The following is a 15,744-nucleotide window of genomic DNA, read 5'->3' as shown; positions in this document are numbered from 1 at the left end:
TTAATCAACTACAGATGTAATTATGAATGGACAAAATATTTCATTCGAGTTGTGTTCCCTTTTTTTTTTTCAAGCTTAAGTTAATTTTTTTTCTTGCTATAAATTACTGAACACTGTTTTCATTGCAATATTTAGAAATATATGGAATATAGTTGTATAACAGTTAACAACAATTTCTCTGTATTATCACAAACTTATGTGTGCTTCATACAATGCCACATAAAAAATAAAAATTGCAAATTCTCACCTCTTGCTTCTCCAATTTATTTTGATCTTCAATACGACTGATGATTTCGGTCATGTTTGTCTCCAAAACCATTCCCCCCATCACTAGTTCATTTAAAATATAATGTACCTGGATTGGTTACAAAATCATCAATGAATACAAAAAAAGTGATGAAGTGCATGACAGTGATTTCCAACTTATTCATTAGAGTAGATTATAACAGCACAACTGCTTGTCGGTTAGCTTGGAGAAACTTTCTAGTTAAGACAACTTGGATCATATTAACTAATATTTAAATAATTAACTTAGTTAATGACTGGACTAAAGCAATCCTTATAAAAGGTTAAAATGTACTTTGACTTTAACTACTTATAACCCAATCATTATTGCAGTATGTTATGTTCTAGCTTTAATGCCTCAGATTAAAGCTTTAATGAATAATTAAACCAAAATTTAGTACCAGCATCCCCATTTAGTGCAGTACTGTGATCCTGAAAAACACCACATTAAATGAAAGAACAATTTCCCATAAGAATACATATAATAAGGAAAAGGATGCTTTCTTGACAGAAAGTTTTCAGGATACAGAAACTTTTAAATGTGTATTACAATATTAATTAAATATGCAAACATCAAAGAAATATATAAAACACTAAATAAACATAAAAATAAAATTATACCCCTGTACAGAATGATGCTACCTTGAGAAAAACTGAGGAAATGCTGCATCTCTGAAATATGAAGCTATGTTGAAGTGTCCCACATAAGTATATTTTAAAACCACACTAAACTGAAAATTTCTATCACAAGTGGCTGTGCTAATTGAAAAGTTACCTAATATGAAAACCTCTTTAAAAACAAAAATGTGCTAATATAAAGCACAATAAACAGGGGATGTTGGTATTGTAATTATAAGGGTTTTATAAGTATGTTATGTTTTGAGGACTTTCCTGTTGTGAACAGCCTGGACAATACTTTAATTCTCAAATGCAAAGCACAAGTGAATTTCACCAGTTAGAACTTCTGAGGTAAGGTCTGTTTATCCATCATTATAACATTCAACAGCATCTTAATCAATGAAGCCAACTCAAATTCAGTACCTAATGTTTATAAATCAGTCATGATGCTAAGCACGGTGATTGAAATTTGATCATTTTCTCCCAGATTTCATTGTGCTCCTCCCAATATAGTTACCACATGAAACATAAACTCTTAGAGATTACAAAAGTATGAGAAACTTTTTTTAAGCAAGATCATATGACAAATACAAAAATATTAAATAATATTTAGATAGTAAATATTAGAACTTTTCATTATACCCCAAATCTGTGAATGAAAAACTAATGATGCTAAACATAAATAAATACATGTGTGGGACTGATTGGTGGTAAATGCTTCTGACAGCATTATAAATGAGCTGAAATGGCAATCTAAAAATAACTTATTCATTATGGAGGGTGTGACAGAGCCGAGGTGACTGTAATGTGTGATCTGATGTATATACTATATAGGTATTCCCCTGTCATTTGATTTCAAGTATCAGTATTTTGTCAAACCATGATCAGCATAAATTTTCTTTGTAACCAACTTAAATCTCTCTCTCATATTGTATGTATTTTTTGTAAGACTGTCAGTAAGTCTGCATCTGATCTCTGTATTAGTTTCTGATACTGATCCGATTATTAAGAAAGTATGAAAGTACAATACATTCAGGCACCTTTGTAACTTAAGAGAGTACAATGTATCCAGAAATGAGGATTTGTTTCTTGATTTATTTAAGGGTTTACAGGAAAATAAATATAACAGGAGTTCTTCAACTTCATCTAAAATATACTGGTTTTGTATTCTAATGAAAATGTGTCCTTTTTGTAGTCTGATAGTTTGAAGATGAGTTTTGAAGCTTGATGCATGCCACTAGTATATATACATTAAGGACATCCAGACATGTGGAACACACAAATGCAGATTGTCAAAATCCGATCCCGATATAAGCCGATCCTAGGCATATTGACACCAATCCAATATTTCACTCGGGTCACAGGCTTAACTGTCATCATTATTTTCATCTCAAAATGAGTGTGTCAACAACATATGTTTGTCTTAATATAACACCTATCTACCAAGCAGAACAGAGCCTAATTTAGAAGCAGATCAAGCAGATTTTCAGACTTAAATGTTTGATTTGTAATAAAGGTTTTTCATTGTATATGCAAAAATATTTAGTTTTAAAATGTTTCCCCTGGGATTTGCAATGGTCTTATGAATGATTTGTAGCATGTCTAAAAAGGTGGGATACCACTGATAAGGGGGAAATTCTCATCCCTGTTAAATAATTCAGGTTATAAATAAACTGATCTTAGAAGGTTTAAGAATACATTTGCAACCAGCAATTAATCTAAACAAATCAAATCAGCACCTACTGAAAAACCAACCAACCAACAAATTCTCATTTTAGAGTTAGAATTTACTGTTCAGAAATGGCAAGTTACTATTTCAAATCAACCCCATCACTTCAAGTAGGTCAAAGTATATGTCACACCTTTTTACAGAGTTACACTCAAAACTTAAATTACTTTATTATTAGTGTGCCCATTCTCTATTTTCTTCTGATGTTTTGAGTTTAATGTTACATATTATCGTTTATAGATATTACTAAGGCATATTCTACTTTTATAGCTTCTTTGCTTGCAGACACATAAACTAGAAATTCAAACCTGCTTGTCACACCCATCACAAATTGCCACAACAGTTTTCTCTGACATTTGTTATTACATTATTTATAACAATAGAAATACAATTTTAATTTACTGAATGACGTATAATGCTACCTGGTTCTCAGTAGATTTTTTTTTTTTTTTTATTTTGCTTACACATTGAAAGTTCCTATCACCACGATTACATTAAGTAGCCAAGGGGATTATTTTAAGGCACTTATGCTTTAGTAAGAAAACCAGTTAAATTATAATAGTTATAGGCAGGGGTGAAATTATCAAAAAAAAAATTAAAAAAAAAGTAGTGGTACTCAGCTGAGTGAAGTGGACCTGTTTTTGAAATCATAAAAAAAGACAATTTGAGAGTCAATGAATAAATGCTTTCTGATGGAACAATGGAATTCAAGCATATCCAAAAAAGCAGCTCAAATAAGTCTGGGTATTCAGTACCTGCAAAATTTCACCCCTGATTATAGGATATTGTTTTTTGTGCATGTACTATTTTGTGTTCTTAAGTGCATATTTGAAATAAAAATTATTTAATGCACTACTACCATCATTACAAAAGAAAAAAAAGGCTTAAGTTTCATTACTAGGTCAACAGTAAAAAAAACAAGAAGCCAAACATAAGTACTAAATTTCATATTTTTTGTGTATATTTTTATGTATTCTTATAAAAATAAAACAATAACATTAAATACTTATTAGGTTAGATAATTAAAAAAAAATTACGAAAAATTCTCACAAGTAGTTAGTGCATTATGTTATTCAATATCGTAACTTGAATTACACATTTGTTGCATAATTAATAGCTTGTATCATTGGATTTGGTACATATTGTTGAAAAAGGAAAAAAACAAATTATTATGAGCCTTTAGCTGTTTCAGATATATAATTGTAATATCGTGTTACAATCTGCTGTCATTCTAGAAAAAAAAAAGGAGTACTTTAGATTTATTTTGTATTTTATTGTGATGGTTACTAGGTCAGCAAAACCAACCAACTCTAATTGGATAGGGAAGAGAAAATAACAGATAAAATAAAGTTTTACTGGAAGAAAAAACGTTTGATATTCATTTAGTAGATTTTTTTAAAGGTTAAACAAAAGAAATTTGAAAACTGTAAGATGAAAATAGTATTTGTAATCTTAGTATGAAAATAGCCTTGCATTCGGACTAATCAACACACCGACTTCCATATATTCGTGGACAAGTCTTCTCTAAGAATTTGATTTTTATGTATGAAAGAGTTGTCATGTTTACTAAAAGCATGCCAAATTTTGTGAAGGTATGCAAAGTAAATTGGGAGTTATAGTAATTATTAATTCTAAAGTAGGGCCTAGGTTCAATGGACAGATCTCTTGTAAATAGTTTAAAAAATCCTAAAACAATATAGTTTTCATGTGAGGATTGCAGAAAGTCAGGAATTACACTGAAAACATAAAAACAATGATAAATCATAGGACTTTTTTTTTTCTCTTTTCATTATGAATGCTATTTTCTTGTATCAATTTACAGAATATTCTCTTCTTTTGAAAGACCAAAGTGATTTTCTTCTAATCTGACATCAAGTATTATGAGTTTTACACAAAAAATATGTTACAATTACCTTGTCAACATGGAAGATGAGGTCCAATTCACAAACATTTTCAAAACACTTATCAAGTGTTTCAACAAATACCTGAAAGTTGTTGTAGAAAAAAATAATACTTTACAATAATAAAGCACATTTCTTTCGTGTAAAATTACAAATTATATGAAAATTTATATTAAAAATCATAAAGTATCATCAAATTAACTTTATACAAACATATAAAAATCCAACACTTTGTTATATTATTATGATGCGTAAGCAATAACCACTCAAAATAATACCTCAGTTGTATTAATAATAGAATTCAGAAGTAATGTAGTTATAAACTGAAAACCCATATTATTGAGAAGAAAAATTCTTACAAAATAATAAGCAGAATTACAGACATAAATATGTACAAGGCAATTCAGAAGTCCAATGATAGCCAAATCATTTAAGAAATGGAGTAGTATATGAAAATCATTGTTAGTGGTATGGAATGAAGTGTTGTGTATATATACTTACCCTGTGAAAGTTTCATTAAGAACTTTCAAAGTCATCTTTGGGATCATATCATTCAGAAATTATATCAATATGTATGTGTTGTACATCTAAACTGTCATTGATACAGATGCAAATAATAACAAATAAATCATTTTAAACCAAAAGTTACCAAAATTGCTCCACAAGAACATCTATGTACCCATCTATGCATATGGAACATTGTTACAGTTGATCAAAATCTGATCATAGCAAGTCACTGCATCCATGAAGAGTCCCAAAAGTTAAAAAGCATTACAATAAAATGGTATCACACAAACACTCTGCTCCTATTGCTCTCACAATCATTTAAATAAGGGCACAGTATTCGGTTGAAGAACAGTTTACATTGTGCTACTGAATGGATAATGTCACCAAAATGGTTGGGCTATTGTCAAATTGTATAGGAACATCATCCTTTATGTCAGATGATAGGAAATGTTTGTCAACAGTTGTTTTATGATATTTTTAAATAACTTTTAACATGACATTAATTACCCTTAACAAAGCAAAAAACAAAATGTTTCCCAAAATCTTGATTTCACAAACTACCACTTGTCAATAACAACCTAAGACATATAGTTAAAAAAAATCCTAAAACAATGTAGTTTTTATGTGAGGCTTGCAGAAAGTCAGGAACTACACTGAAAAAACTTCTTGTAAAAATCAGAATTTAATCTTATCTACGTAAAAACAGTCTGTTCTGCACTTCAGGACTGGATGGTAAATGTACTTTAAGAAATATTGTTTAGAGACTATCCTGTACATTGTATGGATGAAATTATATAAAAGAAAAGAGATGACCACTACAATGAATCTATTCCTCATATTCCTTTTACAACAGAAATAGTTTCAAAAACCTACAAGTCCACTGATGGAAGAATAATAAAGCATCTTTATCAGGAATGAAAAAACCATTCCTAAGTAAAAGATTCCAATTAACTCTAACTTAAAAAGACCAAATCTTTGTGCCAATTACTTTAATTTTATTTTTGGATATGTTTGAAAAATGTTTACAATAAATATTCCATATAGTACACCCTGATAATTCTTCATATTTTTTTTTACAAAATCAGTATTACTGTTCTAATTTTGTGTATTCTTTATCATATTTTGAAAAATAATTGTCTTTCCTACAATGAAAGATAAATTCAAGCAATTTGTATTTGATGTATGCTTATGGCTGCAACTAGTTTTTTTTATCTTTTATTTGTTAAAGTTTATAGATAATTAATTTTACCAAAAAAGTTTTAAAATAAAAATGCTGTCTCTATATTTAGTCTAATCATAAAAATACTCGTTAAATCTCCTCTTACACTCATTTACTGTTGCAGCTCCTACCACACTTGAAGGCCATCAACCCTATTAAAAAGCTAAAACTGCTTTAATTACAGTCACGTCTGAATTTCAATTTGTGTCCTCTAGTCTAACTGCTTATATTTTTCTGATGAAAACCTTATCTGTATTTATGGATTCCAATCCTTTAAGTATTATAAACCTCAGTCATATCCCCACACCTTTCTCCTCTTCAGAAAAACAACAACAACAAAAACACAAGATTTCAATCTATACCCACATGAAAAAAACTGTCCGAACCTAGAATAGATCTTGATAATTTTTCTTTATATGTTCTTTTGAATAAGATGTTCCAAACAAGGTCTAACCATAAATTCATAGTAAACTGATGAGATACTTTGACTCGTGTTCAGTATTTTTATGTATAAAACTTGAAATCCTGTTTGCATTATTAAAAATAGTATTATTCATACTTGTAATATAAAATGTATATGTAATATAAAAAGGTGTATGGAGCAGATTACTGTATGATTGACTATGACTGGTCATCCAACCAGCTTTAAATATTTAGTTAATTATTTTCATGCTTTAAATATTTTATCTTATCCTATTTGATAATTATCATAACCTTTTTCAATCTTATAGTTTTGTCTTAAGCTATATTCATACAGAACATTGACACTCGTAACTGCAAGAATGTATAATACTCAAGAAAATCAATGGCTCCCTTTCTTATAAATCAGGGGCTGAGAACATTGTTAGAAGTATTTAAGCTGACCTTTCATAGAGCTACAACTCATCCTACTGTATGATGAATGTAATTTACTCATAAAATGAACACACTGTGATATTCTGTGGAAATTGAAACTTTGGTGATTAACATGCTTTGAAAATCATTATTGTCTGGTACAGTGTTTCTCAAAGTGGGAGCTGCTCTGGGGCTGTGAAGCTTTTTCTGGAGGGGAGGTCCACCAAAAAATGGGCCAAAAACAAAGATGCTGAATTAATTTTAATTCTAAATAAACAATAAGCTAATAAAAATTATGTTGAGTTAATTAAATGATACAGTATGTTGAAAGGAGATGTTATTGTTTTTACTACGGCACTGTTTTTCAATCACCATGCTAAAGTTATAGGTTTGGGGGCCTCAAACTTTTTTACAATATACTGTATTATGCTATATCCAAATGAACAATCACGTATCCATATTAATATCAACTCTTGTCTTTCAATCATAATATGCATATGATAATAATAAGTTTATTAAAAGCTGAATAATAATAAGAAAACAAGCACAAGTTAAATTACTTTATACAGAAAATAAATTTGAGATTTCCTATTGTTTGATGAATAAAATGATTGATTTTTTAACAATATTCAGAAATTACATCATACACTGTTAGCAACAGCAAGCACGAAAGATGTTATGTGTAGTGTATTTCAAATATAAATTATGTAAGTTAGGTGGGAGTTCACTAAAGACTAGTGGCATGCAAATCTCTAAGGCAGAAGTGTGGTGAGATAATTCAACTGTGTGCAATTGTGGTATTGTCTCAGAAATTTAAGATTTATTTCAAAGTGTTTAATAGTCATCAAAGAAACACCACAAGGATGAAAAGCAAAAATAAAGGATAAGTACACGTTTGTACCTTAGGTTTTGTTTATTTTGAATTTTGTGCAAAGCTACACGAGGGCTATCTGCACTAGCCATCCATAATCTAGAAGTGAAATATTAGAGGGAAGGCATATAGTCATCATCACCCATCACCAACTCTTGGGCTACTCGTTTACCAACAAACAGTTGGACTGACCGTCACACAGCTGAAAGGGCGAACATATCTGGTGGGACAGGGGTTCGAACCCTCAACCCTCAGATTGTGAGTCAAGCACCCTAACCACCTGGCCAATTCGGGCCTGCATCTTAGGAAAGTGGAAACTAACTACACATAGAAAACAGATACAGTAAAACTGAATTTAGGTCAAAGGTTTAAATTAGATTTTATAATTTGAATAATTTCAAATCCTAATTGACTCCACTGTTGTTTAAGAAAATCAGCCTTACAGAGTAATGAAATATCACTGCAACTTTTGAAGATTCTAGTACATTTTTGAAAACTACTTAAGCATGATAGATGCCTAAAAAATTTGTTAACCAAGTTAATGACCTATGCTTGCAGCACACTAGCCCAATGTAACTTCTACTAACTAGTTGACACTAATAAATGTGTTTTCATTATTTTAATTCACATCTGTACTATATATAATAGAAATCTAAGTGCACTTATGTCAGCAGGCACTTCAATCGATGCTTTCAGTAGAATATTTCATGGCCTGTAAAAGTTATAGGTGAAGCACACAATCAATATAATAAAACATTATATGGTCAACCCACATGGCAGGGGTGATGTTAACACAACTAACATTATACATTTAGCCACTACTAATGGGCTGTGTTTTTCTTTTTTTACATTTAAATACTAGGCCAAAAATCCTACTTATGTATGCAGGGCATTATATGAATTTACATTAAATTTCAAACATATATATTTCATGACTCTTTTAAAAAGACAGCAAAAGAACAAAAACTATTTTCATACCTACTAAGCCTACTATCTAACCATTAACTTGATATCTTTGAAATACTCACTTGGATAAGATCAAGAATGCCTAACTCACTTTCTGATGAATCCACACAAAATACAAAATACAAAGTAGCATAGTGGCGGTATATAAGCTTGTAGTCTGACCCACCAATTAAGCTAAAAAAATAAAAACAAAGAAAAGTTGCAGTTAAGATCATTTTAATTCTGGCAGTGTTCATAGATGCATAGTAACATAAAATATTTTTCAATTCTAGTAAATTAAAAATCACAGTAAATTGTCGAACAGAGAAATTTTTCTGTAAATATTCCATTTTTGTACATTTCAGACATATAGCACTGGTAAACATAATGAAACCAAAAACCAGAATCATACAAGCACTTATATTGAAAAAAATAAAAATCTGTGTTCTGGAATAAAATATAAAAATAAACTGTTAAAACATCTATGTTCAAAGCACATGGAAAAAGGGTCATATAAATTATATGGACAAGGAGCCACAGAACAGCCATACTGTTGATCATTGCCCTAATAGAGTGAAGTAATGTTGAATGTCTCAATGACTGCTGTTGTCCTGCAAGGCATAATTTTATCAACATAATTGATTGCAGCAATAGGAAGCCAAATTCCATACCTTCTCCAGAAATTTCTCATGCTTATTAAATAGCAGATTGATTACACTGAGAAGAGCAAAAATATTAAATAACAAAAATTTCAATATTGTATTTACGCACACACACATACACACTTGTGGATTTATTATGTAAATTAGCAAAAAGGAGGTGAAGATGAAACTTCTTCACACTAATAATGGTTGGAGACGGCTTGAATGGGTAATGAAGAAAAACTTTAATACAAGTTTAACATTACAGTAAATGTACAACGTTTCAACAAGGTTTTGTCATCATCAAGAGCAAAAATGGTAAAGGTTAAGGACTAAGGTAGAAATATGAAACATTCTCTAACATATATAACAGCAAACAACTTATTTAACAAAAAACAGAGGTGCCTTACTCTAGAGACCAAAACATAAGACAGAAACAAAAAGAAAGAAAAATGTTTTAATTATTAAGAGAAAAACAAAACAACTATAAAATAATACAATAGAATAAAAACATGGATTAACCCTTGCATGTATATAGAAAGGAATGAAAGATAACTAACATTAGATAACATAATAAGTATCAAAATGAAACTAGTTATTCAAGGAGCTATTTTTAGAAATGCATAAAAATCAATGTTTTAAGGATCAAGATTGATGGTACTTGGCAGTAAAGTATTCAAAGTTGCTTCCTTAATTCCTCTGTCTCTTTTTGATCTCAAACAAGTGTCTAGAAATATGAGTTTCATATTGTAAAGAGTGATCAATTACATTTATGGATGTTAAAATGTTCTTGTATAGTGGTGCTGGTTTTTCCCACATCCTGAAAGTTGCATTTTTGACATCAGATTAGATAAACAACATTTTTAGGGGAGAATGTTGTGGGTTTTGTGATTTTATGCTGTTTTTGGTTATCTTTATTAGCAATCTGGTCTTTATGTTACATAAACTTGCAAGTTTGGGAAAACTGTTATTCCAGGGGTAACTTCTACCCGAAAGAAAGTTAAAATTGACCTTAGAAGGAACTCAGTGATCTTAAAGTTTTGTTTTTCCAAAAAGAAACAACAAGAGTGGAGTGAAAAAATTATTCTAAGCATTACTTAATTATGTAAAAAATTATTTAGTGCAGTAGTACCATTAGCATGAAAAGTAAGGTTAAGTATCATCAACAGTCAACCACAAAAAAGAAAGACTACTCAGGTAATTCAAATTCTATGATGAGGAACCCACTTTGAGACTAATAATGGCTGGAGACGGCTTAAATAGGTAACGAAGTTTAACATAACAGCAAATGTATAACGTTTCGACAAGGTTTTGTCATCATCAAGTACAATTTGTGTGTTTGCACTTTTGCAAACTATGCTATATACTTATTATCACAAAAGTTGTCTTTCATCCTATCTTTATTGAAATAACACTTTCTTCTATTTCATATCCATAGACACAGAGATATTAGTAACAAAAAGGGTTAAATAACAAAGATTTTTTTTCAAACTAACACAAGCTTAAAATCATGAGATTGCCTCATGTTCAGGAATTCTACAAGGCAATTGTGCTTGAAAATTCATAGAGTTGGCTAGTAATTCCGTTGGTCTAATTTAGTATCTTTACTTAATACACCAAAAATCTTTGTATTTACCAATAGTTGTTTTCAATCACTTTCAAAAATAAAATTCTCAAATATTAATTTTCAAGGCCTGTAAGATGTCCTTGGTTCCTCATCCTTTTTAGAAGAATTCTATGCATGCTAGGTTACAACACCTGGTGCAAATAATTTTAATGTTTTCTTTAGATCACTGGGTGTGCAGTGCTGCTGAAAGGGGGAAGTGGGATATCTTAGAACAGCTCTGAAATAAATCAGATGCCTCAGGGAACTAAAATTTGATTGTAGCCAATTTCAAGGGTAAAAAAATAGAAGATCATTAGTCTATATATTTTCAAATGTTTTCATTGCTAAAAGAAAAAGAAAGTAGGTAATGCAAACAAGAAAAATATCTTTTCAAGAGACAGCCTTATTTACATTGTTAATTAGGACACTTAACCCCAGAATTGTATATATTTCTACACAAGTTGCATTTTTGCAAAAAAGACGTTTTTCAGACCTGGTAGTGATCAAGCCCATATACCAAAATAGGCTCAATGTAGAAATGGAGTTGAAGATGGAAATCTATAATATAAGACAGAGTTGTGACATCCTGTATGCTAAAAAGCAAAGTTAACCTTTAATTGGTAAAGCTGGGAATAACTTTATGAGCAATCTTAAATTTATTTAAGGGCTTTTCACATATAAAAAATAACCCTCCACTATAAGCATTGTTAAAAATTGAGTGACAAATGTAACTCAGATTGAGGGAGAAGGGAGTGCATAATAATTATAATAGTTAAGGTAGACTCAGGACAGAATATGAATGGCCCCAAAAATGTTTTATACAATTAAATTATTTGTGATTTTTATTACAACTTTTAAACTTTATATTTCACAATGATATGAACATACCAAAAACATTTACTTTCTGAAAATATTAAAATCATGTATAAAAAATGGTCAGAGCAGTATAAAGATAGAATCCATTAAAACAATAACAGCAACTTATTAAGCTTCTGTCCTACTCACAGACATATGGGACTGTTATATATAAAAAAATAAAAATAAAAAGTAAAACCAAAATCTAAAGGTTGATTCCAGAATTCTCTCACCTTCCTCCTTCTAAGAAGTTGCAAACATTATCATCTCGCTTGGACACTAATTGGAATGTCTCCCGTACTATTTGTTGTTGCATGTCTTCTGGCTATTGGAAGACATGTTAAAAAGAGAAATGGAAGTTAAACAGGTTGTCTGTGTACTATTAGTCGATATAATCAATTACCTATGAGCATCAATTACAATTACTGATATAAAGAAAACAATCAAATAATTGAAATGAAATGTTTCTGATTATTATTGTTTTCAATCTATCCAAATAATCAATATATTGCAATTATGACTTCAAATTATTATTCTTGATTAATTCAAAAATAATTAAAAATCAGTGTTTCCAGTTATTGAAAATATCCAAGTCTTATGTGAGAATAACTGATTAGTTGAATGTAATCAATTAATGAGCCTGACAATTAATTGATTAGCAAAATCTACTAACCCCCCAACTAGAATTATCTGTGGGCTATATTTTATGCGATATCATCATTGTAGCAGTATATTTTGGGGAGATATACATCCAAATGTTACCATATTTCAAGGCAAATTCTTCTTAGTTTGTAGCTTAATTTAGGAATGAAGGCAGTGCATTCTTGGCTTTGTGTTAATTTTATTAACTGGGTTAAGCAGTTTTGTTTTGCCCTCGAGGTTGAGATGAAATTGGTAAGGTAACCATTGAACTGGAAAATTTTCTTCAGGATTTTTCTTCTTTAAGGTAGTTTCTGTCATATGTTTCTCTGGCTTTGACATATATATCTCTGATGATTTGAAATTTACAGGTCTAATATTTAGGGTGACAAGTTATGTTTTCTTCTATTTGGATGACAAAGTGCTTGTTTGGGTTCAGAGATTTGAGATTTTGAAGATAGCTTTAAAATGTCCATGTTTGAATATTCAGATTACAAAAGTTCTTAACAATAGAATTACCATTGTATTTTGACATAACTGATTTTACTATTACACAATCAAGGTAAACTGTAGAAAAAATAAGCAATATAAGAATATCATAAAGGAGAATGACTTGATGAAATTTGTAACTCAATAGTCATGAACTCTTATTTGCTATTGATAACCAGGTTTATAACCCTTGTACATATAAATACTTTAACAATGAATGTATTTGTAAAATTTTGCAATTTAATATCTGTTATTAATCATCATATGACAAATAACATCTTAAACATCACTTAAACAAAACCCAGTTATAACTGTGACATTAAAATGTGTCCCAACACATGACTTCAGGCATAGGTATAAAAGACACTATATGTATTTCCCAATTTTAATATATCCAATGTACTTATCTTGTGACTTCTCAAATCCATGACAATATTTCAAAGTATTTTCCTACATTTCATTTAAACTTATAATTCCTAACAGTCATTTAGGTCTTCTAGATCCTATTTCCCAAATTACTCAACTGATATAGCTTGTTAATTTGTAACTGTCTCATTTCTTATTCAGTCTTTAATTACTACTAAAGTAATAAAAACTATATTGAGAATTTTTAAATATGCTTCTTAAATATGAGCAAAACATTTTCACTCTATATTATTAGTGATTCTTCTATGTTAATGCCTATAAGACAACTGAAACTACCAAACTGGACTACTAGTTTTGTGGGAATTCAGGAATTCAAAAACCTGTTTAATCAGTTGTGTCACCTATGCTCAATTTAAGAAAAGCATTAATGGATATAATATACAAATCAAACCAAAGATCAAACTATAAACAAGATGGAAAAAATATGCAAAATGTATAACATTCATTCCCTCTCCAAGAAAGACTGTGATGTAAACAGCTGCAAAAAAAAAAATCTAAGGGTGTGCGATAAAATACAGAAACAGGAATATATATATTATAATTTAGATACCTAAATACGGTGAAGCATTAGAAATCAACAGGCCTAAATTTTAGGCTTATACCAATATAAATAAAATTACAGAAACATTAACCTAAAAATAAATTACATATTCAACCACAAAATGGTATGATATTCAAATGAAAAGCTAGACCTTGTATTATTTAAAGGACCCTTCTTGGATGCAGAAGGAACACCGGAAGTTATTACAACATTGACCTTAGTTATTATGAATTTCAAGGGGAACATTTCTACAATCAAAATCTACAACAGAACCTCTTACATGTACATTATAACTAGTTGTAAAAGATAAGCTGTGGCTGTCTAACCTATATAAAAGTCAGTGTGTGTCAAATCACATTTGACATCTTGAAATAGGATGAGTTATTAAATCCAAAATAAATTTATCCAGATAGAATAGTTCAATTACTGTCTGCCCATTAAAATTTTAGTGACGGGGGTGTAAGGGGCCATGAGGGGGTGTGCTGTGAAATTTTCTAAGTGTAGTAAGTGTTGGTTTAATAAGCCTAAAGTAAAGACAGTGTGGGATCAACCAGCCTAGAGCCAAGTGCATAAAATTTATCATGAAAGTAAAAATATCAATTCATTTTAAACTTATATCATTTCTGAATTAAGCTATTTTCTGTTATATCACCAAAGTTTTTAATAATGAAAAAAAACAATAAATAAATGCTAACAATGTCTCAATGAGTAATGATACTCTGCTAGTGGTCTGGACACAAATATTTATTACACTTTTAAGAAATCAAATGTAATAAAAATAATAATTGATGCTAGAAAAACAGTTAATTTTGGTTCACTACAATGTGTTATGAATATGACTATATGTCATACTTTACACAGCTATTTGAGTGAACAGGGAAGAGCCTAATGCCAAATATCACACCCTAATGGGTGTATTAGAAATGTGGCATTTGGGAGGTACTCCTTCACTGGAGATTGGTGGTAAAAATATTTTTACTAATGAAGATTTAAGCAATATTTCTCATCCTGAACAGATGCTAGATGGAAACATGATCAAACAAAATGATCATATTAATTCTGAGCTTGTTAACAAATAAATTGGAAGCTTAAAGAATAATAAGACACTTGGGCCGCATAATATTTTAACAAGAACTTTGAAAGAGGTTAAGACCTTGGTATGTGAGCCACTTGCTACAATTTATTACAAGTCATTGACTAGTTAGGAGTTGTCAGAAGATTTGAAGCTGGCTAATGTTACTTTCCTTAAAAGAAGATTAAACTGTACAGTGATTATAGGCCTATTATTCTTAGATTAGTAGTTGGAAAATTTGAACTGTGTATTTAAGTGTTTTACAGTCACCTATCATTCTATTAGTATTTGAAGAACTTGCCACAGTTTAATTCTTTGTATTGTTAGCCGACACTGGGCAGCTTGTACGTAATTGTATAAATAAAGTTGTTTAAACATTTGTTTAACAAGAAGTAAAAGCTTGGAATGGTCTATTCTTTCATTGGGGGTGTGTTTTGAGCCAAATTAGTTTTGGAGAATTCCTTTTTTTTGTGAGTGTAAAACACTTAAATACACCAGTTCGATTTTCGATACCTCGCTACTATAAAGGCTTGGTTTGGTCTGTTATTTCATTGGTGGTGGTGTCC

At 30.1% G+C, this 15,744-nt stretch overlaps 1 protein-coding gene across 1 annotated transcript in view; it reads right to left on the bottom strand.

Annotated features, from left to right (window-relative positions):
- The window catches only part of LOC106457137 (AP-3 complex subunit sigma-2-like), a 31,027-nt gene that overhangs the window by 2,006 nt on the left and 13,277 nt on the right, over nucleotides 1-15,744 (bottom strand). Inside the window, exons 2-5 of the mRNA XM_013916526.2 lie at nucleotides 12,245-12,336; nucleotides 8,993-9,104; nucleotides 4,546-4,617; nucleotides 248-355 (exon numbers count right to left, since the gene is read on the bottom strand). Coding sequence (XP_013771980.1) covers nucleotides 248-355; nucleotides 4,546-4,617; nucleotides 8,993-9,104; nucleotides 12,245-12,336 — 384 coding nt within the window. The remainder of the gene's footprint in view (nucleotides 1-247; nucleotides 356-4,545; nucleotides 4,618-8,992; nucleotides 9,105-12,244; nucleotides 12,337-15,744) is intronic.

This window comes from Limulus polyphemus, unplaced genomic scaffold (assembly GCF_000517525.1).
Source record: "Limulus polyphemus unplaced genomic scaffold, Limulus_polyphemus-2.1.2 Scaffold14, whole genome shotgun sequence".
Taxonomy (NCBI): domain Eukaryota; kingdom Metazoa; phylum Arthropoda; class Merostomata; order Xiphosura; family Limulidae; genus Limulus; species Limulus polyphemus.
Note: the sequence above shows the minus strand (reverse complement) of the source record. Positions and strands in the feature narration are given on the sequence as shown.